The sequence below is a fragment of the Ilyonectria robusta genome, assembly GCF_021365365.1.
Source record: "Ilyonectria robusta strain PMI_751 chromosome Unknown BGZ61scaffold_3, whole genome shotgun sequence".
NCBI classification, from domain to species: Eukaryota; Fungi; Ascomycota; class Sordariomycetes; order Hypocreales; family Nectriaceae; genus Ilyonectria; species Ilyonectria robusta.
In genome coordinates this window covers 405,439-429,833 of record NW_025764437.1, presented here as the reverse complement: position 1 = coordinate 429,833, position 24,395 = coordinate 405,439, and the positions used below count along the sequence as shown (strand labels likewise).

The window sequence follows — 24,395 nt, the reverse complement described above, 5'->3', positions numbered from 1 at the left end:
AAGAGCGGTCTGAAATTGCTCAACCAGAGAGGGGGAGCCTATTTATAGTGATAGCGGCAAACCGCCTTTTCTTAAGTTCAAACATTACGCAACTGATCGGTACTGTGGCGGATGGGGGACCGCGGCTATTGGGAGCACAGCTGGCCATGCTTGCTTGCAGGCTGCAGGGCACCGTGATAAGGGCTAGCGCAAGCTGTTGAGCTCTGTGAAATATGCAGTGTGCCACACTCAATTGCGTCGTGTTGGATTGACACTGTGGGCGACTCCAGCCTCGTTTATTCTTGAAGCACTAGGTGCTCGATATGCCACGCACCTTACTTTTTAATGCTAACCAGGTCTAGAAGCGTCAATGAGACACTTGGCTACATGTCTTGATGCATCACATCCAGGCTATTGAATCTAATACTTCCATAATTGGCCAGACAGACTCAAGAAGAGCAGTGGATACTCTCTGGTCAGAAAGAGAAGACACTCATTGATCTTCAAGACCAATCACCTAGAAGAGGATCCTTGCTTCTTAGACCAACCCTTGGCAATATTTACAAGTCCTCGTCGTCACTATTCCACTCTAAACGGAGAGTTCTCTACTAGTCGCATATTTATCGCTGACTTCGCGGCACCCATACGAAGACACTGCCTCCATCTGATCTGCCGATGAAGTGTGTTTTGGCATGATAACAAGACTTAGGTTAGCATTACGTATTCTCAGTACACTCCTGAGTGAGTAGACGGCGGAGGCTAGCGAGAGGGATGGAGGAGGTGAAGAGTAGTTACTTTGTCCCGGCTTGCCTTTCGGTTTCTTGACTGGTTAGTTTTCGCATAAGATCATTTAAAGGATTCCTTAAGAATCAGCGAAGTTGGCGCAGAACTTGCCTATGCAAGGTGATAGGTTGCATGGGTCACACTTATCCCTATTATATCCCTGCTATCATCTGGCCAGCCCAAAGTCCGAGGCTGCCCGCCACACCACTTGATAGCAGGAATTCTAAGCTCACTGATACATTACGACTTAGGCAAGACAATTTGGATCGCCTATTTGGGGTTCGAATCCTTGTCACGATTGTCACAGCGCCCATGCCAGCTTTAATAACTTTGTGCGGAGCCACAGCGATAGATATAAACCTCCTTGGAATCCCGAAACCTGCCTGAGTACCAGAATCAGCGGGACTTCCCAGGTAACTGGAGGGCAGAACACAAAACAGCGGGGGAATCGCCCGAGCCGATGTTCGTATTGTGAGCTGAACTGCTTCTCAGCCAATAGGAAAATGATACTCTGTATCAATTACGAAAATGTCTCTGTTGAGTGAGTCAAGCTAACCAGGCATCAGACGTAGGACGCGAGGGCTGGCGAAAGGCGTGGAGCGACACGGCTAGTCGGAAGGGAGTCCGAGTACAATTAATCTCAGTTTCGACAGCCATGAAAGATTTATATGTAGTCAACTCGTCATGCGAGCTGTGGGCTGCGCTCATCATCATCCGCTCTGGGCCACAGCCATGCTGACATGCAGTGTGCCGCGAGACAGCAGGGGCTTGCACTTTACACAACATGGCCGAGACCACGTGCATTAGGTTGGAAAATTTGAAGCTCTCAGGAAATTGAGAATATGCGTCCACGGCATGTAAATGCTGCCAACCTTGGTGTTGACGCATGGTTTCTGTAAGGTGCCGTACGGTGTGAGACGGGAGTGGCCCGTTATCACTAAAACGGGCATGCAACTACCGCGGCTCTGCGTGACCTCAATCGCTTGATTAAGCTCCGAGCTTCCATGACGACGCCACCCCTCTCGCGCTACCAGCTCTCCAACGCCAACGTCGCCGCTGCAATACCTGAATCTTTGCTCCTCCGATGATATAGTCGCCGTCGTCTTCCGCTGCGTACGCTGCAGCATGCACACGCCATGTCGTCCCTCGCCGAACCGCGTCGACCGCGCCTCCTGGCCCAGAACCGCAAGCTGCGGCACCTCCGCGGCGTCTGGTTGCGAAACCTGTCCTTTGCGCCCGCGACCCTGCGAACGACGGACGATGCAGACATCAACCGGAGCCCCAAGAAGCTGCAGGTGCTGAGGGAGTCGGGCCAATTGCACCCGTCACGATCGTCCGAGAACCTCCGGAACGACAGCCTGCGCCCCGAGACCTTGCGACCGCAGAATGCCCGTAGAACCAGCTTGAGCATGGCGCACGCGAACCCCGTCGCGAGGCAAAAGAAGCTGGAGACTTTGGTCGAGGACGCTGTCGGGGATGTCTTTTACTCGCTGCACGTAGGCGGGTGTGCTGATCCTGTCTACGTGAGCGAGGTGAGGGAGAGGTCGGCGGTAAGCAGACATGCGACAGCTTGTGTCGAGCCCGGATCTAACGCGTCCAGAACTTCAACTTTCAGTTTTTCAGTCTGGGTGACTGCGAGCCGACCATTTCGAGATCCTGCGTCATGACTATCCGCCTGTGGGCGAAGCGACCGAAACAACAATCTTGGGTCTTCTTGTTGGAGGAGATGGTGGACTTGCGACGCCTCAACTTTGTTGCAACCCTAATGGATAGGCGATTCCCGCCGAATGCCCTCGTTTTCCACCTCGAGGACGGAATCTACTCGCTCGACTTCCCCAACCGTATATCCGATCCCAAGCAGGCACCGACAATCGCGAGTTCGTCGTACAATGCGCTAATGAAGCTGGCCAATCTAGAGAGCTCCATCGAGGATGCCATGGAAACGCAGCGACGCATCATGGGTGAAATAAACCAAATTTTGGAGGAGAGTCCCACGGATACTTCAGGGACAGCGGAGGAGGCCGTCACGCTTGCCGAGAAATATGTCACGACACAACGACGAGCGAACCGACTTGCAGAGAAGCAAAGAGACGATCTCCTGGAATCGCTCAGGAGCCGAAGAGCAGCTATAGCCGATGGGAGGGAGCTTCAGGCCAAGGCGGAAGAGGACATTGCGAACAACGAGGAAAACCTGCGGGCGTCAAGGGAGCTCGTCGAGAAGACGGAGCAGCAGATCCGAGGGCAGCGCCGTCGCATATGCTCGGATCTCGCCGACATCTTCCCCATCACGCCGATTCCCAATGCGCCTCCCCTGTCGTTCCAGATTTGCAATGTTCCCCTGCCAAACTCAACCTACGATGCTGCCACGGCCAGGCAGATCACCGAAGATGTCCTTTCCGCCGGCCTCGGCTTCGTATCCCTCCTCACGCGCCACCTACAATTCTATCTTTCCCACCCGCTACCATACCCCCTCGATTCGTTTGGGTCTCGCTCTTATGCCCGGGATGACATCTCCCATCTCTCTGACAAAACTGTGTCCCGACGAGAATTCCCTCTCTATCTCCCTCGAGGAGGGTCTACGGTTGGCCAATGGCGGTTCGAGTACGCCTGGTTCCTCCTCAACAAAAACATCGAGTCTCTCTGCTCTTCCCAAGGCCTGAAGGTCGTCGACATCCGACACTCGCTTCCTAATCTCAAGTACTTGCTTTACGTTTGCAGCGCCGGGACCGAGGATGTACCCGAGCGCAAAAAGGGTGGTGTTCGGGGACTGTGGGCTGGCAGACTGAAGGGTAGGCTGTCGACCATGTCAACCCAAATTGATGGCGACGGCAGTAGCACTGCTGGGAGTCGACGGGGCAGTGGCGAAAGCGAGACGATGAATCAGCACGGGGATGCGCTGAGGAAGGCTCTTATGAAGAGCAATGGTAATGGAACGCCCGATGAGGTGGCAGTGGAGAGCCTGAGTGATGTCGTCGTGTCACTACCCTTTGACGAGGGCGACGCCAAGTTCACACTCAGAACTAAAGGATTAAGAGAGAATGTTTCAAGATGAAGCTTGGGGGTGTTTTCATCGAGTCTTGGCATGGCGTTGGGGACTGGCATGGACCGCAGACGTAGCGCGTCGGTTGGATCATGTTACATTATATTGAGCACAAGATGACAGACAGATTTACAATTCCTGAATTCCATGTCCATCGGGTATTGAAACGGTGATCGTATTATGCTAATAAATGGTGTATCGAGTATCCTACCCAACCATACACGTGCAATGACGGAAATGTCAAACCTTGCGCCGCCGTAAATCCAAAATAAATAGTCCAAATGCTATGACAATCCAAAATGCGACCTTCGTTCACTTGTCCGGCCCCGCGAACTTGACGCTCTTTCGCCTCTCCCGTTCTCCCGTGACGAGAGGCCTGTTTGGGCTGGAGCTCAGGATGCCACCGCTGCCCTTGTTGAGAGCCTCTCGCGCCATGCCGACCGCCCGGCTCTGCGGGATGTCGTTGGTGTCGCTTCTTACAGCCCGGTCCAGCCCAGGGCGCGGACTCGACCGCCGGCTGCTGCTATTTGCGCGGTCCTCTCGCGCGCGCGACTTCTCGACGGTGGCGCGGCCGAGCTCGTCGGATCGAGCCGTCGTCGTCTCGGCGCGGTATTTGCCCGGCAGACAAGCGTGGCCGCAGCCGTCGAGGGGACAGCAGCCATCGCTAAAGGTGGTTGATCCGTTGGAACTGTCTGGGGAACCGAGAGGAGCGTGCCAGGCCTGGAGACAGGAAGCATGTCCGCCGTGGGCGCAGCCGGGACAGTACCACCACTCCGACAGGCATGTATCCGGCGTGTCCATTGCCTTGGTGATATCCGCGGGGACGTAACTGGCCTGCGCCAGATCCCGGTCCCCACAGATAGCGCAAGGAGCCATGGCCGTCTTGCAGCGATCGCACATCCAGATTGCTGCCTTGCCACCCTTGGGATCGATCTCCCTTGGTTTTCGGCAGGAAGCACAGAAGAAGCTAACCTTGACGCCCTGTTGAGCAGGCGTGAAGATGGCAGTGTAGTTTTCGCCCCATTCAGGCAACCCTTCGGGCCAGCCTCGAATGCAGAGGTTACGGAGGAGCGATGCCTCGATAAAGAGACTCATGTGCATGAGGCGCGAGTGGTGTTGCCGGAGGATGGCACTGGCTTGATGATAGTCGATGACATAGTCTGGCACAAGAGGTTTCAGCAACAAGATAATTGCCGAGGCGTTCAGAGCAGAACTCTGGGACTCGTAGTCCAGAGCCCTGGTGATGAGAGAGTAGGGGTCAAGGGGCGATATCATGGGTATTGGCCCGTCGGAGACTGTTGGATGGGGATATAGAGGGTCCTCTTCCCACGGTAGATAGTCAGATTCAAGGATATAGGGCCGAATGTCTTGCTGGGCCGGAGATGGTCCTTTGACAGGGCTGGGAGTCCGGCCGGGTTGGCTCGAAGGCGTGATAATGGCTGGGTGTTGCTGAGCCGGCTGTTCCGATATCTGCGGCAGCATTGATGGGGCATCTGTCTTGACTGGGAATTCTGACTCGGGCTGTGAGGGCTCGGATGTCTGAGATGGAAAACTGTCGTCGGTCCCAATTGTCGTCTGCGAGATCAGAAACACTTCCTCCGGTGATTCGTTCGCTCGGGATTTACGACGATTCGGCGGGTCCTTGGTTTCCGTAGTTTTCAACGTCTCCCCGCGGATCCGGCTCTGGAATTCTTGACTTTGCGTGGACATGTCGGACGCGTGCCTGGCCAGGCTCGACCTCCAAGTTCCGTTGCCGTTGGTTACTGAGGCAGTCGGCGTTGGTTTGGTCGCATCCGACGTGGAAAACATCTGAACAAAACTCTCATCGGAATCGTGCCTAACGACTTTCCTATTGTCAGCACGTTGGAGGCCAGTGTAGTCGAGGGTTAGCGGCTCCGTCTGGGGCATGGGGACATCCATAGCCTGGACCAATGCTTCCGCATCGTAGAAGTCGTAACCTTCGGTGCTGGAGATGTGTGAGCGCTCACTATCATGGCTCACTTCGGAGACGGGAACAGAGTCAAGACGTTTCCGGGGGGTGTCGTCAAGATGATCTTGCACCGCTGGTCCCAAGCTAAGCTCGTCAGGCTCCATCACTGCCGCCAGCTTTCTCCCGATTTGTTGAGAGTGCTCGTATGTTTCGTAATTGCGGTCCGCTGGCCGTGCAAGAGGGGTTGGGACGTTGGAGGTGCTTTCGATCCCCTCGGATAGAAGTGATCGACTCGACATGGACCGGCCTATGGGTACAGTTGATTGAGTAGACAGCCGCCTCGGGGTGTCCTCACCGTAGCTTCGAACAGAAGAATAAAGGTCCACTGGCTTCAGCCTACCACTGCCCTTCTTTTCGTCCATCTTGAGCTTCTGGAACTGGCCGAGACGCACTTCAAGGTGGTATTGGGCACGCCTCTCAAGAAGCAGCCCGACCGCATACGATAGAATGCGCCAAGTTTGAGAAAGTCGGAAGAGGCTGACACTCTGAGCTGCGTTGGCGTACTTTTCCATTATGGCAGCAACTCGTTTGTCGAGGGCCTTGCCCTTCTTAACGTATGGGAGCTCGCGCTGGAGCGTTTCGAGGTAAATACTCGAGAGATACTGGTAAACTTGCGTTGTCCTGGTGCTGGGAACGTGCCCTGACGCCATTGTTTGCTGTGACTTGAACATGCCGGTTACTTTAATTGCCTGGTCGAGCCCTAGAATGAGTTTATGGTCATCGGGCATACTCGAACTGGACGGAGGAGTAGTGCTCATTGGAGGGCCCGATCTCCCTGTCCGCTTACGGCTATGTCGTCGTCGGGGACCGAGGAAACTACCTACGACGTCCTCCTCGGAGTCGCTTCGGCTGATGCTCAGCATCTGGTTATTGGGGCTTGATCCATATGGGGTTCGGGGAACGATATCGGCATGGTGGCTGACTGGAGGTCGTGGTCGCTGCGAACTCGGTCGTTCATCTAGGAACATGAGAACATCGCCTTTGGGAGAAAAGGCCATGGATGACGTAGACTGGCGATCAATGACCTTTGGTGCAAATGCGACATCGCACTGAGTGAACTGGCCATCCTGACCCACCGTCCAGAGCATATCTTGATCCTGCCAAAGCAAGGCAGCTGGTGAGGATTCGAACCGTTCAATTTCCTTGTAGGGCATCGTCGGTCGCGCAAGGTCCCAGATATGCACCGCCGAGGTTCCATACCTTCGAGAACTGCTATCGTCGTATGATACTGCGACCTGAGCGACGCGTTTGCTCTGGGCCGTCGCCGACCAGAGACCAGGTCTCCAAGCTATGGCGAAGACGGGTGCGGGAGTCGACACTGTGTACTTCGGCTTCTGGCGTTTGTCGGCGGTGGTTCCAAGGTCCCATACGTGAAGTTTGGTATCCCAGCCCGCGCTTATGAGGTGGTTCCCATCTGGATGCCATGAGATCGATGCGCATGCCTTTTCATGCGCGTTGATCCGTAGCACTGGCCTGGTGGGCTGCCGGACATCCCACTTCAGCACCACCCCTCCTTCAGTGCAACAGGCCATCTCATGCCCAACCTTGGGCGACCACTTGACCTGTCTAATCGGATCGATGCATTTGAGGGGCGCGAACCGTTGTCGAAAGGTGATGCCGCCAGACCGGCCTTGCAAAGGTGCCGAGGTGTCGAAAACGCGGGCGATTCCGTCTTGACTGCCGGAGAGAAGCCAGCTCTTGAGATGTGGATTGACGTCGAGTGTCGTGATTTGCCGAGAGTCTTCTTGCATCTGGATGTATTCCAATGGTTCGGCTGCCCCAGACCCGACGCGGGAGACGTCGTAGGTGAAGATCTTGCCGTTGGCGCATGCCGTAAATATGGTCGAGTGGCCGTGCCATTTCACGTCGCGAATACTGAGCTGGTCAGCTGTCGAGTTCCCCTTTGGACCAGATATCTGCGCGGTAATGACGGCCCGCAGATCGACTCCCTCGTGGAAGTTGAAGTTGAAGCTCTGCGGGTCGTCCAGCACCACCGTCTTGAGGATATGTGCGCCGCCCAAGACGGCGGCCCGGCGATCGGGGGAGACATCAAGGCTGAGTATAGGAACGCCGGCTCGGTAGACGCCGTCCTGCGACTTCGAAGGGCGATAGGTTGCGGTGGCCGAGGACGCGGGCGCGCTGGTGATGGAGTGGTTCGGGTCGCCGGTGGGGGTTTCGGGCGCCGCCTTGCCGAGGAGCTTGCGCATGATCTTGGAGTCGCGGTTATACATTGTTGCGGGGAGTCAGCGTCGCCTGGGACGCCATCGGACCTCAGTTTAGACGGCGGGCTTGCGCATGTTGCGGACGGCGGATTGATGGGCGAGGCGACGGTGATAAGGAGGTTGCGGTGGCAGGCGTTGATGGCGGGTTGAGGCTCTGGTGGCGTGGAGATGACCATGAAATGTGGAGTTGCGGAGGAACGAGCTTGAGTGGGGCCGGATGCTGAAGATTGTTAGTGCAGTAGCTGTGGTTGCTCAGTGGCACTAACGCGCTGGGACAACACCAACCAGCTTGGACGGAGAGCGCAAAAGTATCTTTACGATGAGAAAAATAAAATAAGAAAAATAACTGGTAAAGTGCGATATAATCACAGATCTCTATCCAAAAACAAAAGCACATCACCATAAAGGTACGTGACACCACTGCCTCCTCAGCACCACCAAGGAGTCAACGTCAATCCCTGGTTCATTCACAGCCCGAGGCACTCGCTTGCTATCTATTATCCCACATATTTGCCTCTAAAACGCTCGCATTCAATCAAACTCTCAATTCCATTTGCCACGGTCCAAGGGCTGACAATCTTCAGGTCGGTTCCCAGCAACGTCTACCGGTTCTCGCGAGTTCGCTCTCTCGAGGCCAGGAGGACCAGCATCGTGATGTCCAAGGCGGTAGCCTCCCACTGTGCTCCGGTTTCCGGGATCACATTCTCATTGATCAAGAGCTTGTTGCGCCCTGGCTTCACTGCTGCCATGGCGGTCGTGAGGATCTTGAGACACGTCTCATCATTCCAGTCGTGCAGGACAGAGTGAGTCCATGTAGTATGCACGCGCACCTATTGGGATTAGATTGCGTGCCACGTAAAATGATTCAGATGATCGATTTTTTGCTGACATCGGCTGGATGGTGGGCCTAATAAGGCTTTACTCTGAGCAACTGCAGGCCTTCTTCCCGTGGTACAGGAGGCACCGTCACCATATCTCCCAGCTCTAACGCCACGATGGCAGTCAAAATTGTGAAAAGGGCAAGCCCCCTCCCAGTGGCAATTATTACCCGCTTCTTATATGTCAGTTCCTGTAAAATAGTCCTCGAAAAACCTGTGACTTACAGGCGAGGCGAGGCAACTAAATCGCTTCCTACCGTCCAACCAACCATCTCGAGACACCCACCAAAAGTGAACCTCTTTGAGGTCAGAGAAGACATAGTACAACCAGTGAAATTTTCACCGCTTTCATTTGCTTCGGTCTATTCGAGATTATTGATTGGGAGCTCTGGAGAGCAGAGAGAATCGGGTTAGTTTGCTCTAGCTTGGATTGTGCCTGGGCCATTCGGTGTCCCTCACGACAAGCATGAACGATTTAGTGGCTTTCCCATTTCCATTACTATAGAAAAGTAAACCCGAGATGAGAATGACGACTTTGGCGCAAAAAAGGAAGGAAACCAACACCCAACTTATTAATTAATTCTCAGGGGGATACACAAAATATCATCGCACAGACATCTTGTAATATCAGCCTAAAGCTAAATTAAAATATTTATATAAGATCAAATAGATCTTAAGCCTACATCTTCTAATAGAAAATATCTTATCAGATAGAAAATAAGGTAAAATAAATTACTTAAAATAAAGATAATAAATTTATTAACTCTCACAATAAATCTTAAGCTCTCTAGGTCTCTCTAATCTTTAGGGGGAAAATCTCAATAAAAGAAAACGTAATAACTCCTCCCTTCTGTCTGCAGCCACCTCTCCTTTTTATCCCCGAGACGTCAGCTAGCGCCCCGCTGGCCCAAAAGTCCCTAACCGCCCGTCACACGACACTGAGAGAATAGTTTCCCAACGTAGAATTTGCGGCATTGTAGTCTCATTAAGAAGAGACATGCAGCGTGATGCGTAATTGACGCAGACATAAGGGGCATATCAGGCCATTGGCCGACGTGTCTATTGTAGCTTCTGAATTGAGGATTTTAGACTTCCCAAGTCCCTCTCCTGAGTACGATTGCTACGCCCGTCACCGGGCTTGCAGACTAAAAACATTACGCCTCCAAGTTGACGCATGCCTGAGTGGGATAACTCTCATGATAATTGAGACCTGGGTATAGTGTTTATTTGAATATTAGAAATTCGCCAGTTGTATAGGTTAACGCTATCTTTGTGATACTCTGGTACTGAGGTCAGTCTTCACGTCATCATCTCCACAACTACTTACCCACGACAATCTCTCGAGCTAGAAACAAAGAAAGACTTAAAAGATTATAAATTGGAAGTGCTCACCGCAGATCGTGTATCATATGCTGACTGACTATGATGCAAATGGAGTGCTATCTAATACTTGAGCAAAATAAAATGAGGAGAAAGGGCGGGCAATTGATAATGAACCGTTCTCAATTTCCATTTAGAGACCAAAGCTTAGCCCCGGGTACCTCCACGTTGCACCACAATCCTCGTTGCTGGAGTCCTTGGACAATCTCAGTTATGCGGAACTTGTAGGTGGAGAGTCAAAGCCGAACGTGAATCCCCAGTCTCTCGGAATTCCGTCCCCATCGTCGAATTCAACCAGGTCGGTCGCCATGAAAATCGTCTCCAGTTGGGAATCATCCTGTGAATCTTGCCCGGCGTTTGTTGGGTGGATTTCTTGGCTCAGTTCTTTCGTCCTTGTGTCAGACACTTCGACAGGCTGTTGTGACGTATGCCCAGGTACCAACGGTGTTGTATTTGTCTCAGTCGCTGGAATTGACATTTCGGATTGGAATTTGTCGAATATTGTCCCCATCATGGTGTTTAGAAGGCCAGGATTGACCACATTGACGTGACTATCGTCTAGTATATCTGGAAGGATGGCATCCCGCTTTCGATCCCAGAAGTCTCGAATTTGTGACATGACTTCATTGAGATAGTTATCGAGATAACAAGATTGAGGCCGCGTTTGGCCTGGAAATAATATGTCCCATGTACTGAACCACTGCTCTTCTATTGACTGGCCTCGACTGGTGCTGCAGTTGAGGTCTTGTCGTTGCCGTTCTGAAATGCCGTCGAATTGAGGGGGACGCTTCCCTTTGCATTGTGGCACATTTCTGTCGTGGTCATGTTTGTCTTTTGACGTGGAAAATATCTCGTAGCAGCGACTACAAGAAAATTCGGGTTGAACATGTTTTCGGTAAATGTGTTGCTTGACATCCTTTCCTCTCCGAAGTTCATACTTTAAGCAGTCATGGTGCTTATGGCGATTGCTCTTGTAGAACGGACAAGCCAGGAGGCGAGACGTTTTTGCTTGATTGGTCTGCTGCTTCACCTTGACTCCGAGTGATTGTGACCTGGTGAGAGCTGGATGACTCCTGGGAGGGGTTGAGTGACGGCTTGGCTTTTTTGGCCGTAACTCGTGACGTTTTGGCTTCACTGAAGAGAGCGGTCGTGGCTTTTTGTTGCTTGGCTCCAATGCAAGAGTGCCGAATTCTAGTTTGGAGCTGGCTGTAGGAATGAAATTCGACAAGCTTGAAGTTGACCAACCACCCATGAAGCTCATTTCAAGAGCCACTGGCCCTGACAGACAGTTTTGTATATTACTTCCTGGGGTAATGTAGTCGCCAGACCAATCTAGGACATATTGTTCTTGATATGGGTTGCCCTCTGGCATAGTGGTCTCCGCGGGCACAGTTGGTAAGGATATTTCGGTGATTTCGTCATGCCGGGGTCGTTTTCCTAGGCCTCCAAACAATTCAGATCAGCGACGATTCATAGTTCGAGGAAGCATATCAAATGGTGAGGGAATACATAGATCTATCATGTGGAACCGTGTACTAGAACCCGCAGCGGAATCTTTGAGTTACCGCTGCTCCTGAATATTGCTTACCTGTATTGGCTTGATGCCGGCATGATGGTTGTTGAGGAATCTGGTAAAGTGTTGGTGGAAGATTGCCAACTTGGTGAATGGCATCTGGAGAGTGTAGTAAAAGACTGGCCGCAGATCCGTCGTGATTTTCAAATAGAGGGTAATTCGTGTCGTGCCCGCTTGCGACTTGGATATTATTCCCAACTCGGGGGTGGAAGGGTAAGGCATCGGCTGCAAATGGATGCTCGATAGTGGTGGGGCAAGTGCTCAATAACTGTGGTTGGATCGTAACGTTTTCTTGCTGGAGGTGTTCGCTGACGCCAGGTCCTGCCATTGGGTCTGGAGAGAAAAAATCCATGGCATGGGCCGCAAGGTCATAACCGCAAATTGGGCCGTGGGCCTTGATAGGATGTGGCAGCAACAACAGCCTAAAGCGATTAGAAGAAGCCAATTTCTATCTTCATGGAGAGTGTAATGGTTTAGGATAGAGGGACATAGACGGCCGAGCCCGATAGAATTCGAGAGAACCCCATCGCGGGAGACCTTTCCAGTGTTGTTGCACAGTTTTCGCACTTTTGCGTGATAACTGAGAGTCGAAAAATCGAGGTGCGGCCGACATTATGGCCGACAAGTTTCGCGTCCAAAGGATTCTGACACTGGGTGTGAAGCTATTACTTTGACGCCTTCTGTTGAGAGATACTTGTCGATACCTTCACTAGCGCCAGGTAAATGCAGGTCGCGGGCGTTCTCGGTTTCAGCGTGGCCGAGCTGGGCAACCAACGAAACCCACACCGTTGAGCTACGCAGCTGCGGATTGGAAATAAGACGAGTAACTGAAGGGTCACGAGGCGTTTTGAACCAGGCGCAGCATAGTGGGGGCTGGGCCGAGGCCTGCCTTGTGCAAGACGTGATGACGTCGGGCTACGCAGCTGCGTATCTTTATTACACATCGCCTCCTGTTTGGGGAATAATAGACGGCCAAGGGATCAACCTAGGGGAGGCATTTATCATGCTGAATGCAGGTAGGACGCCTCATTCGAAACCCGGACTCCCGGGATCAAATGTTGGGAATGATGAGAACTTGTCCGAAGTAATAATAAATACAGTGATTATTCTGCGCCACGCCCTGTAAGCTGCGCCTAGTCTACACACTGTACATCTAGAGCGATGAGAAACGAGTGAGAGGACCTGCCGCTACACTTGGTAAATCACACCTCTATTTCTTGCTACCTTCTGGAAGTATTGGATGTGCTCGTCCCAAACCGCTTATCAAAGTCTGCCACCGTTTTCCCGGCCTTCATCCTTCGTTGTTTCTTTTCTGACCTCCGTTGCGTTATGGCGCCTGATGGTACTGACGGCTGCTGCCTCACCAGCTTATCTTGGACCGGCGCGAAAGGATCTTGAAGCCACTCCTGTAGACGGTCGCCAAGAGTTGTTATGGATGGACTACGGAGAGATAGCGAATCAATTGTCAGCCGTTGCGCACGAATTTACATTTGCAATCATGCTGTGAGGCGAAGCACAATGAGGCTGAGTGCTCACATACCTGCAACCTCCAGTGAGGGCTGCTGACGCTGCGCTGTGGCTCATTGTGTGGGGTAGATCTGGTGACGAAGATGTTAAATGTTGCTTAATTACTGGGCCGTTTCTGGGATGGCAATATCAATATATACTACCTTCTAATGGCATTTGGATTTGGGTCTACACCACTGCGTACTCATCCCAACAGCAAAATCGGAATCAGCGCCGTGTTGAGCTGCCATCTTCTACGCCGCTGCGCATCACCGTCCTGGTCGCTGAGTTGTCAACACACCCCCGGACATGGCTCTTGTGATGTTAGGCTGATGCGCGACTGCGCAAACAACCCAAGTTGCCAGGGCAAATAGCGACGGAGGCTGATGCGCGACTGCGCAAACAACCCAAGTTGCCAGGGCAAATAGCGACGGAGGCTCTCGTCGCCTACGCCACCACCACAGGCTCACCATGGAATGAAGTGTAGAAAGGCGTATTCTTCAATGAGGCCAGTTTCGATACGCCGTGCAGATGAACCAGAGGCCCAAAACAAGTCGGCGGAGCACCTAGGAGTGCCTTGCAAAGCCACCATGTGTTTTTTTTCCCCCCAGTTCAGCGCTCAGATGGAAATTCGGGCCCCAGGCTTGGACTCGTAGGCGGCTCTTTGGGCGGGTGCGCCGCTGCGTGTTGCCACCCATCGGTGAGCCACCAATAATGCTTGAAAATATCACAACGGCTTTGTCTACTTTGATACACCAGCCTCCATACGGTCATGTCGTTCGTGAAATCACAATCTCAACATACCAGCCAAAATCTCCCGTATCACGTTTCTTCTTTGTTCCTGTGCGTCGTTGGTTGCGTCGAATCCTTCATTTAACTTGCCAAGTTGTGTCTATCCGCATAAGCTATTGTTGTGTGCCCATCTTTGTCTTCCCGTTGTGCCACTGCGGACTCGGTTTCAGCCTCATTTACAAGCAAGCAGTTCGTGGATTGTGTTCGTCAAACGTGCGACGGCAAAGATGAAGATCTTCAAACGTTCCAAACGCCACGGCGGTTGTACAGATATCTCAACACTGGCTAGACTCGCTCCCGAGTCCGAGGTACGACATCTTCCATTGTACTTCTACTAATGTTGGTTCCGGCACTGACTAAATAATAGCCCCAACCTTCGAGCGGCCGCCGTGTAAGGAAAGGCCTCCAGGCTCTATTAGCAGTGCGATTGCGTTCCCCTCCCGCCTACCATGCCCCCGTCCGCCACTGTAACGACGTTGGTGATCAATACCACTCAACAAACCCCGGATCACCGAGGTCCATCTTGAAGCACCAGTTTTCTACACCTCGCCTCACTCCCAAACTCGCTCCGATTGAGTTACCCACCAACTCTGGCCTTCTCGCCACCCATAAAGGCAGTGCTCGGAAGCCATGTCCGCATGAGTCTGAAATTGCCGCTGCGCTCAGGTTGTATATTACGTTGTTGGCTGGCGGAACCACGGGCCAAGACGTCCAAGGCCAATCCCCCAGCAGCCACAGTGGTCAAGGGTCGAGTTCAAAAGCTGGGCAGAATCAATCCCGCCTGCTTGGGAGTTGGCCCAACAAAGAAAAAGGGAAAGGGCGCGACCGCGGTCGCAAAAGGTCTGGAGATGAGCAGCCCGGCGGAGAGGGCTCTAAGAAGCAAAAGCCCGACCAGCCAAAGCTGAAGGGCCAGCTTGCGTGTCCGTTTTACATACGATACCGCAAAACATACGCCGCGTGTCGAAAATGCAAGTTCCGCGCTGTTGCCGACGTCCGACGGCACATTCTACGGTCACCAGCACACCGGCAGCCTCTACACTGCCCACTCTGCAAACTCGTTTTCGCCGGCCACGGCGCAAAGGCACGAAGCCAACGCGACAAACATATCCGACAGCGTCACTGTACCGAGAAAGATGGTGAAGTTCCCGGGATCACGGAGGATCAGATACAACAGCTCAAGGACCCGGAAAATCGATCTGGCTCGATGGCAGAAAACTGGTTCGAGCTCTGGGAGATCCTGTTTCCTGGTGTTGGCCGTCCCAGTGCCCCCTACCTCTCGGCTTCCGAGTACCAGGATTATTTTGAAGATGCAATCAAAATGTTTTGGGAGTTCGGGCCGGGACAATCCATCCCAGCCGAGGACCGCCCAGCAATGGATAGGGCCTACGAACTCCTAATGCATTATTTGGCAGATCTCGAGGCGACTTCGACAGCCGCTCTACCGAGCAGCGCGCCGGACTCTCCAGTTCCCAGCTCAATTGATTTGGGCCTCCCAGCGACCGCGACACAGGAAGCAGAAACCGTCGCCGCGGGCGCACTCATGCCGCCTTTCGGAGCAATACCGGAAGGCCTATATGCCTGGCACCCGAATCCAGTGTACGAAGCACCGGCGGAGGAACTTGGCCTCAATCGAGGTTCATTTGAAGAGCATCCACTTCCAACAAATCCCCTTTTAGATGTCTTGTCTTATCCTACCGGAGATTTTCTCAATTCGTACCTTCCATACGGGTATCCAACTCAAGGGGACCCTGCTCAAGAGTACGAGTACCCGACTCAACAGCATCCCGGTCCTGAATATCCCAGTCCTATGGATCCCACTCAAATAGACCCCAGCCAGGGTTACCCTCCTCAAGTATTTACTCTAAGCAGCCCCTCTCATAGGGTGCGCCGTACATCCGCTGCCACCTCCACCCCTCCGCCGGCTCCGGGACGCCAAGACAAGCACCACCAGTCCGATGACATTGAAGAAGCCGATTTGTTTAAGAAGCGATTGTAAATATCGGTCATCTTGATTTGTTTCATTAGGCGCTATTGAATGGGGGTTTGTTTTTCCCTTTCGCATGACTTTCGATTGTTAGAATTTCTCACGCCTGGGTTGGAAATGGGATGTTTGATGAATTGATGATTAAATTGCCAGTTGGGATTAATTAGAGTGGCTGGATGCATCCGTCCGCCGCATATCATTTTACCCCATAATGAACTACTGGTTGGGTCCTAGGTGACTTTTAAATGAATAAGATATCCCTGATTTCTTTCGATCATTTTGTTCCGGATCGCCCACACACTTCTCGACTAACATATATACACATCATGTTTATTTCAGTGTAGCTGTTCGATTTCTTAATTCAGCATGTCACGAGAATGCAGAGACGGGACTTTCGCAAACGAATCAAGTCAAATAAAATACATTTATGAAGGTGATATCCCTCGTAGAACTTCCAGAAGTCCTCTCATTCCCCTCTCATCCTGGTTCCTATCCTCGGAGGGCAAGACACGCTTGAGAAGTTCGTCGATCATCCGATCCAAAGTCCTGTGGTTCAAGGCCTTTAGTTCTTGTTTGTTTACGCGAGATTCGTCGCCTTGAAGCTCCCTTGATTCTAAGAAATCCAAGATGACACTTTGTCCATATTTCAGCCAGTAGGATCTGAGTGACCGGATATATGCCTCGATGTTGGATGCAAAGCACGGCATTGGAGGCCCCTCACTTGCACTGAAGATTGAATTCCATACCGATGACCATTGCTGCTCCTTCGATTGTAGCGAACCAGCTCCTTCAACGAGTTGAACAATTTGATTCTCGGATACGCCTTCGATTTCTAGCCCAGTTCGTAGCTGGCACGACCTTTCCCTAATGTGGTCATCACGAACTCCACCTCTAGGGAACGTTTGTCCACAGATAGGGCAATAGTATGGCAGGCGGTGGGCTGCTAACAGGTGCTGAGACAGGTTCCGGAAGGTGGGAAATCCACCCTCTCTAAGGCAACTATGGTGTCGGTACGGCGTATGAAGTTGAAAGGGGCACGCAAAGAGGAGCTTCTTCATTCTTGGGTCGTTGATGATGGCAGTCCCCGCATCCACCGAGTCCGTAGCTAATCTGACGTTGGTATACTCTTCGAACCCCTGTGTCTTTTGTCGTTTTCTTGTTGGAGGCGAAACAATTTCCTTTCCCCCGTCATATGGCGTTGAAATCCATCGAGAGAAGACGACGAGACCAAATTTCGTCAACTTCTCCACAAGATTCATCAGCGGATGGTTGTTATCCAAAACCGGGACTTCGTCATCTGGATCTGGGTACGACTCCACGTCTTCTTCAAATTCTGAGCCGTCGGCTGAGTCACTCGCATCTCTGGTACGCTTTTTAGAATAGCTTTCTTGTCCATGGCGCATGCCTTGAGATGTCGTCGTGGCTGGGTTTTCCTCTTGTATGCGTCCGTGCGATAACTGGCCACTGAGGCGCTTCTGCAATGGCGCCATGGCACCGAGAAATATAGTTGAATTTCGAGCAGTAGTAGACACGGAAATTATTCCAGAGCTGGCGTCTGGTGCAAAGGTGTATGTGCCCGGCCTTATCCAGTTCTTCGGATCGATCTGGTGGGCAGTTGAGGCACCTTCGTCAGGATTTTGAGTTTCTGCGCCGGCTTCTTCCTTCTCTGAACCATTCTTAATAAGCCCAATCCGTTTGCTTGGCTGCTTCAACTGAGGAGAAATTTGCATGGCGATAATGCTCGAATTTGTTAGGCTCACATCACGAGTAATACAAATTCTTCTCGCCCTTCCTTGTGGCAAGTGGCCCAGGTTGATCAAAACCGATGGAGACGACCTGACATATCGATTTCTCCACTTAATCAAAGGAATGCCGAACCCTGTTGTGCCATTTTGCCGGTTGCTCTCTCCAGAAAGACACAAAATTATCTCTGCTCCTTTATCGTGATATCCGAATGTGTCGACGAGAATCCCGGCGGAGCTTGTCTGAGTCTGCCCTGTGATTCGTAGTGGCATTCGGTATTCCTGAGCCCCAAAGTGCTTGTATTCAGACGGAGAGTGCGCAAAAAGGCCCCGGTACTTCTCGTCACCGGTGGATTTCCATGCAAGTAGTGTTGCGTCGTCGGTATTCTCAAGGATCACCTCTTGTAGCCGGACGAATGCCTTGCTCCCTTCGCCGTAAATAATGGTCATACTGACCCCAAATATGCCTAGCAATGAATACGCCACGTCTTCTTGCCGAATAGCTGAGAGCCCGGAAGCCCAACACATCCGCTCCCCGATTGAAAATTGAAGGAGATGTTCTGAATTCTCCAAGACAACCCTGTCGATTTGAAGCGAGCGAGAGAGAAATGAAAGCAAAGACTTTTTATTTCCCACTCGTTTCCATTGATTGTCGTAAAATTGCAGGTTTTCAGAGGCAATCAGCTCTTGGAGCATCCAGACTCGACTCGTCCATCTGCTGTGCTGGATGTAATGCCCTGGGTTGTCGAGTGGCTGTTTCTCCGAATCGATATCGCTGAGGTGCACCAGACATACCTCCGATCCCTGGTATATTTGGAACATTGAGTTGATGGCCTCCGACAGAGCTGCGGTTGATGACCGATCGATGCACAATGAATCGACCCAGAGCTTTCCCACGCCGAACGCTAGAGCCTCGGAACAAGCACGATTGATCCATGAGAAGCTCGCTCTCTTTGAATCTGCTTTCAGATCCTGTGTATCTAGGCTTTGCAGGTCATTGATGGTGATTTCTGAATCCTCCCGACAATGTGACACGGCGGCATAGGCAGGCCAGTCCGTAGCGGGGCCGTGATGGAGAAGCTTGCGCGTGGCAATATCTAGGAGAAGCATTGTGAGAGAGACAAAGATGCCGACTGGTAGAATGTAGAATCGCATGAATTAATACCATCTGGCGTGCCGGAGCCGGAAGGGATTAAAATAGTTGAGTCTTCCACGTCAGACCTTAAGGCTGAGAAGGGCCCAGCGGTGCAGTGGATTTGATTGGTGGTGCACAACTGTGCACATGGAGCTAACGACCTCACCGTACGCCTCCTTGTTGCCTCCTCTCCGCCTTATTGTAGGAGTGCCAGAATAGGTCTTTCGGTTCGACCTAAGCAATTACGTCTGTTCGCCGAGCAAAGGCTCTGGACGCGAACGAGTTAAGACAAGCCTCGCAGTCTCGAGACCCAATTACCGGTGTAATATGCACGCACCAGATAAGAGAGGCGGCCATGAGGCCACCTCGGCCTCGTGCATCATTGGTTAAAAAGCGATTGACGTGTTGAAAAACATGTAGTCACGCAGACTAGATTGTGGCAGAAGCGGCCAGAATCCCGTCTCGTGTTCCTTTGTTCGACCAGCGCCTAACTAAAACCCAGCAATCACCTGTTCAGCTATATTAGGCACTCAGTCGGACATGGCCGCTTTTGTACACGTGGACCCATTATGTTGCACAGTCATGCATTATGCACTCTTCGGTGCTTCGGTCTGGTACAGTTGTTATCTTGCCTAGGTGAATGAGGATATGCAATCTACGTCACGGAAAGTAAGGTCCTGATATACAGGGTACATATTTCGTTCACTTCTTGTCAGCCTTGAATGTCGATGGTGAGTTCACGATCACATTCTCTAAGCTGTACTGGCATAGCATGATTGAGGTGCTGTCCAGGCTGACGGGACGCATTAATCTAGTCAGTACGATCAATTCATCAAGGTGGGCAATCAATCTGACTATTATATGCAGATATAGAGAACAATCCATGTCGTAGACTAAAATCCTCCTCACAACAGTACGTACAAAGCTACGTTTAGCATCCAGCAAAATCTATCATTAATGCTCAAGCGTGTGAATTCCACTTCGGCGTTTCCTCCAAAGGGTATTCGTATTTTGACTACTATTATCACAGCCGTAAGACCTGGGGGTCGCGTATTAGATGCCCGAATCGGGCTCGCATACGCCAAAGTTTTGAGATTCTGAAGATCCTGGCGTAGTATTCATCGCTTCCCACAAGAGCTCCACCTGCAATTAATGGGGGTCTTTAGTTTTAATGGTATTGTAGTACAGTAGTAATCCCAAGACGATGTTATGTATGTATAGCAACATAAGGAATGAACGCGGTGCAATTCTGTAATAATACTACAACGCTTTTGTCAAGCTACCCTAAAATAAATAAAACGCTACGCTCGTCTAAATGGTTCAAGGATCCAACACCCACTCCTCGAGCCACTGAATGCCTGTGTTGTCCACTAGTAAAGACTCGACTTCCCGACTCCCATGTGTGCCGTCCTCGCTGGTCTCGGTCGACCTGCTTTCCTCGCATGATTTCTTGTCTTTTCCGTCAGCCGGCTCAATGCGTCGTTGTGTAGTATACGCTGTTGCTGAGGATTGCATTGTATTCATCGTGGGAGCTGAACTCAACAGTGCAGATTCAAATCGATCAAAGAGCTTCCCTATCACCTTATCAAGTAGATTGGGGCTCATGTTGTCGATATTGGTCTCACCCAATGCACTTGAAAGAATCTCAGTCTTTTTCTGGCCCCAGAACTCTCGTAGTTGGGATGTTATCTCCTCAAAATAGCTGCCAACAAAACAAGTCGAAGGCTGGGCTTTATCTGAAAAGAGGACTTTCCATATGCCATACCATTGCTCTTGTGCCGTTTGGGTGCGGTCCACATAGGAGTTGAGCGATTTTCGTTGGCTGCTTGAAATCCCATCGAATTGGAATTCCTCTTTGCGAATGCAACGTGGCTCAACGGTATGCTCGTCTCTGGATTCTGCGGTTGAAAATTCCTGGAAGCATCGAGCGCAATAGAACTCGGGCTTTGAATGTTTCCTGTAGATGTGCTGCTTGACGTCCTTTATTCGCCGAAGTTCATATTTCAGGCAATCTTGATACTTCTGGGGATGAGCCTTGTAGAATGGACATGCCAAAATACTCCTCCTTCGTAGGTTGGTTTCCGGCAAAGGCGATTCCAATTCGATAGTTGGTATTTTCCTGATTTGTCGTCTTACCCGGGATCGTTTCTGACTTCCAATGCTATCCTGGCCGACGGTCGGCTCTGCCAGACATTCTGGGTCAAAGTTTTGAAAAAAGTTAACAGAATCGGCGCTCCATCCAAACATGGTCTGCTCTGTCAAACACTCTTGGTCACAGTGTTGAAGAATCCCAGAATGATCGCCGCACAATCCACACATGGTTCACCGTCACCGCCGTTTGCGAGCGGAGAAAATAATGGCCAGCTTATGTCATTGCAGACAAGCCAAGGCGTCGAAAGTTGTCGCTACGGCGTGCTGAGGGTACCTCGGATCGTGGAGTACACTGATTGCGACCGCGATTGAGGTCAAGAGCTAATGCAGTATCAAGAGGAGTGGAGAAATTGCAATTGTCCCTGCTAGCCCTACTCCCCAAAGTACGTCCCGTGCGAAGACTTGAGGATTCGGGACCTGCCCAGAATTCGTTAGCCGCATTGTTGGTGATGTTTCAGAGGGGTAGCTTACTGCCCCAAATGATCAGAAGCCCGGGTGAGACGGGACGGCGGGTTTGGGAAGATCACACTCGATTCGAAAGCAAAAAGAATAGATTGCCGAATCTCCTTGAGGAATGACAAGGAGGGTTAGCAGCGTATAAATCCACTACTCGGCCTTGTGGGTGGTAGGTTATGGCCTCGTGAGTATGGTGCCATCTGGCCGCTCGGTCAGATTGGTGAAGTCAGGTGACTGTTGCCTCAACTCCGGCAGGCATGCATGTGCACAGCTGTGCTCCAATGGGGATTGAGTCGGGAGCTGAAATTCAAAAGCGCAAGCGTGCACCAATAAGCACTGCGAACTGTGCCGTGGCCCTAACCATCCCCAATTTGTATTGCATAGTTACTGTGGCAACTCCCTGAGAGTGGCGGATTTCGTTGCCACTGTCAAGAGGCGTGTCTATGCCATGACTTGGTTCGTTCAGCACATACAGTAAATTACATATAGGACCACATATTACTAGACGGTGTCGACGGACCACCTATATTATTTTGTAGCATTCCTCCTAAATCCTTCATGCTACGAAAGGTTGATCACAGACCGTCCAGAACCACAACTGGAGTGATCGCCACATGTTCCTTTGTATCATTAATTTCAACAAAGCATCACATGGGCCAAGGTTTCGACTAGAGTCTTCCTAGCTTTAACAATATACCCTTCCCGGCTATTTGTACAACTTGGTATATTTCTCTCATCAAAGGCTAGGATCCCCATTACCTGCAGCCACCATCCTGCCTACCCTAGATATTGCCCCCTGTAACCTAGGCCTTCCAGCTGTCAGAGTTTGGAGCACACAATAAATATCTCTTATGCTATCTTACTCTTGTTGCAAAACAGGATGCTATATTTCTGAGAAACGGGTGTCTCAAGCGCTGCCCGCATTTGTCCCAAACTGCTTGTCGAACTCTGCTAAACCTTTCAAAATCGTGGACTCACGTTCGGACGTCGAGTTTGGTTGGTGAGACGATGGTGAGCTTATGAGCTTCTCCTGTACTGGTGGGCTGGGATCTTGTAGCCAATTGTTCAGGCGTTTATTTTGGAGGCATAATATTGGGCTGTGGTATATATCAATGGTCAGTTATTAAATCCATTGGCGCAAACACGGCGCGAAGCGACTCACTTGACACTATGGTCCGGAGTCGGCACTGGATTATGGCTCATTGTTCTAGAAGTAGACTATGCCGAATAGACTATAAATCTTCTTTACATATTCGAGGATCCTTTGGGGAAGGGGTAGTTATATATACCAAGATTCTCGGCAGCAGCTCATGCACATGCAGAATCAACACCGATGGATTCGGGTGATCATTTGGTACTTCCTTATGGTGCTAGTACCAGCCAGGTCTCACCCGCAGCGTGAGGTTTGGGGCTTTTTTTTTTTTTAAGTGCACCGTTGTGCCCTTCCCTCCGCTGTGCCGATGACTTTGGCGCTGCCGTGCTGATGCTGGGAGCTATTGTCGTTCTAGCCCCCTCTAACTTCCTGCCATGTTCAGAAATATGCCTTATATGAAGCTGAAATGATAAACAAGTAATTGATCCGTGAGTATCATCTAGAAAGTGGCGATGCATCATGTGAGCCGCACTGTGTACCTGGCCACCAAGGCGAGGTGTTAAAACTAGTATCGAATCGAACAAATAAAACCTAAATCTTTTCTAGATTTAACGACTCCGTTTAATCGGTAGCTATGTGATTAACATGTGTATTTTTTAATATTTTATTGTGGTTGCAGTTAACAGCGCAAACCTCGTATTAAATACTCACTTATCTGATTGAGCAAAAGCATTGCAGCCTCGCGGGGCTTCATGCAGTCGTAATATCCACCCTTCTCATATATTTTTCGTTCTTCGATTACCCATTTTATTACATCCCATTGCTATTTTGGATAATTATATCTGGTGGAAATCGGATCTGAACAAGCCTCTTTCTGAGCAACTCGTCGCCTTCTAGCATTATTTTTTTATCCCGGAGGTTCTATTTGTTTGGCCTGGTTGTTGGCCATCGGCAAGAAGCCACGGCTGGTTGAAAATTGACTGGCATCTCCGTTTTTGACTATGAATCTGCGCTTGTCAATATCTCACTGGTGGCTTAGCTAGGAATAGCCGCATATTGGTTTTCAGAGTCTTCAACATCTCAAGAAGTGTTATCTTGATGTTTCTCAAATATCTTACGATATACCCTGCTACAGCGTTCTTCATGGTTGAGACGGTAGCTCGATAATTACAGATTGTTGATCGCAGAGGCCAAACCGTTCATGGATGCTGAAGGAACGTCCCCCCACTCGATATTCTGCGATCTGGTTGGTTTATTAGAATTGACTTGTCACATCAATTACATCTGAACGCGGGGTAAGAACAAGTCTCGCTCGATCCATGTCTTCCACATACCATCTCCCCATGCCAGGCAGTTATTGGTTAGCAGCTTGCCTCGCGTCAGAACTCTACTCCTCATTCTATATTCTCATTGTAGTTAGCCACAGGTAGCGCGCCACTCTCTCTTGTGGATAGCTCCGTGGCGATTGCGTGGGACACTAGGTCCCGCGAGAACCGATAAATCGTACAAACAGACAATTATAGGATACAAATCCACATACATACAAAGAAGAAATTTTTTATTGTCAAGATCTCCCGGGATTTCAGTGGGTGCGTGGGCCGGGGTCTGTAAATTTGGCTTTCACAGAAGGTATTGGTGGTCTGGTGTTGTTCTGAAGGGAGAATACATGAATTGGACCACCGAGCTCAAGG

The 24,395-nt window shown here is 51.0% G+C and overlaps 7 protein-coding genes across 7 annotated transcripts; 2 read left to right on the top strand and 5 right to left on the bottom strand.

Annotated features, from left to right (window-relative positions):
- Window positions 1-1,781: 1,781 nt before the first annotated feature.
- Window positions 1,782-3,951, top strand: BGZ61DRAFT_411670 (uncharacterized protein). Its single transcript, XM_046243275.1, has 2 exons — window positions 1,782-2,312; window positions 2,363-3,951. Exons 1-2 carry the CDS (start codon window positions 1,899-1,901, stop codon window positions 3,812-3,814), a joined length of 1,866 nt encoding a protein of 621 aa, XP_046109160.1. The 5' UTR covers window positions 1,782-1,898; the 3' UTR covers window positions 3,815-3,951.
- Window positions 3,952-8,141, bottom strand: BGZ61DRAFT_442453 (uncharacterized protein). Its single transcript, XM_046244734.1, has one exon. It carries the CDS (start codon window positions 8,021-8,023, stop codon window positions 4,115-4,117), a length of 3,909 nt encoding a protein of 1,302 aa, XP_046109159.1. The 5' UTR covers window positions 8,024-8,141; the 3' UTR covers window positions 3,952-4,114.
- Window positions 8,142-10,222: 2,081 nt separating this feature from the next.
- On the bottom strand, window positions 10,223-12,419 carry BGZ61DRAFT_442452 (uncharacterized protein). The gene is made up of 2 exons (XM_046244733.1): window positions 11,861-12,419; window positions 10,223-11,715 (listed from the first exon to the last, which is right to left on the bottom strand). The coding sequence occupies exons 1-2, from the start codon at window positions 12,195-12,197 to the stop codon at window positions 10,484-10,486; spliced, it is 1,569 nt and encodes a 522-aa protein (XP_046109158.1). The 5' UTR covers window positions 12,198-12,419; the 3' UTR covers window positions 10,223-10,483.
- A 3,053-nt stretch (window positions 12,420-15,472) lies between these two features.
- BGZ61DRAFT_442447 (uncharacterized protein) lies at window positions 15,473-16,279 on the top strand. The gene has a single exon (XM_046244732.1). The coding sequence runs from the start codon at window positions 15,516-15,518 to the stop codon at window positions 16,137-16,139; it is 624 nt and encodes a 207-aa protein (XP_046109157.1). The 5' UTR covers window positions 15,473-15,515; the 3' UTR covers window positions 16,140-16,279.
- Window positions 16,280-16,539: 260 nt separating this feature from the next.
- On the bottom strand, window positions 16,540-17,615 carry BGZ61DRAFT_442446 (uncharacterized protein). The gene has a single exon (XM_046244731.1). It carries the CDS (start codon window positions 17,528-17,530, stop codon window positions 16,553-16,555), a length of 978 nt encoding a protein of 325 aa, XP_046109156.1. The 5' UTR covers window positions 17,531-17,615; the 3' UTR covers window positions 16,540-16,552.
- A 611-nt stretch (window positions 17,616-18,226) lies between these two features.
- Window positions 18,227-18,979, bottom strand: BGZ61DRAFT_314393 (uncharacterized protein; the record flags this gene model as incomplete). The annotated part of the gene is made up of 1 exon (XM_046238852.1): window positions 18,227-18,979. A coding segment is annotated over one exon (753 nt), but the record flags the coding sequence as incomplete, so codon positions are not given.
- A 1,345-nt stretch (window positions 18,980-20,324) lies between these two features.
- Window positions 20,325-21,251, bottom strand: BGZ61DRAFT_527718 (uncharacterized protein; the record flags this gene model as incomplete). The annotated part of the gene is made up of 1 exon (XM_046253155.1): window positions 20,325-21,251. One exon carries the CDS (start codon window positions 21,249-21,251, stop codon window positions 20,325-20,327), a length of 927 nt encoding a protein of 308 aa, XP_046109154.1.
- Window positions 21,252-24,395: the final 3,144 nt, after the last annotated feature.

Excerpts from the sequence above, each read along its gene's own strand:
- BGZ61DRAFT_411670 (XM_046243275.1), top strand. The coding sequence starts at position 1,899 with ATGTCGTCCCTCGCCGAACCGCGTCGACCGCGCCTCCTGGCCCAGAAC. Across the intron at positions 2,313-2,362 it reads AGGTGAGGGAGAGGTCGGCG|AACTTCAACTTTCAGTTTTT; the intron begins GTAAGCAGACAT and ends TAACGCGTCCAG.
- BGZ61DRAFT_442453 (XM_046244734.1), bottom strand. The coding sequence starts at position 8,023 with ATGTATAACCGCGACTCCAAGATCATGCGCAAGCTCCTCGGCAAGGCG.
- BGZ61DRAFT_442452 (XM_046244733.1), bottom strand. The coding sequence starts at position 12,197 with ATGGATTTTTTCTCTCCAGACCCAATGGCAGGACCTGGCGTCAGCGAA. Across the intron at positions 11,716-11,860 it reads CCGGCATCAAGCCAATACAG|GCCTAGGAAAACGACCCCGG; the intron begins GTAAGCAATATT and ends AATTGTTTGGAG.
- BGZ61DRAFT_442447 (XM_046244732.1), top strand. The coding sequence starts at position 15,516 with ATGGATAGGGCCTACGAACTCCTAATGCATTATTTGGCAGATCTCGAG.
- BGZ61DRAFT_442446 (XM_046244731.1), bottom strand. The coding sequence starts at position 17,530 with ATGCGCCATGGACAAGAAAGCTATTCTAAAAAGCGTACCAGAGATGCG.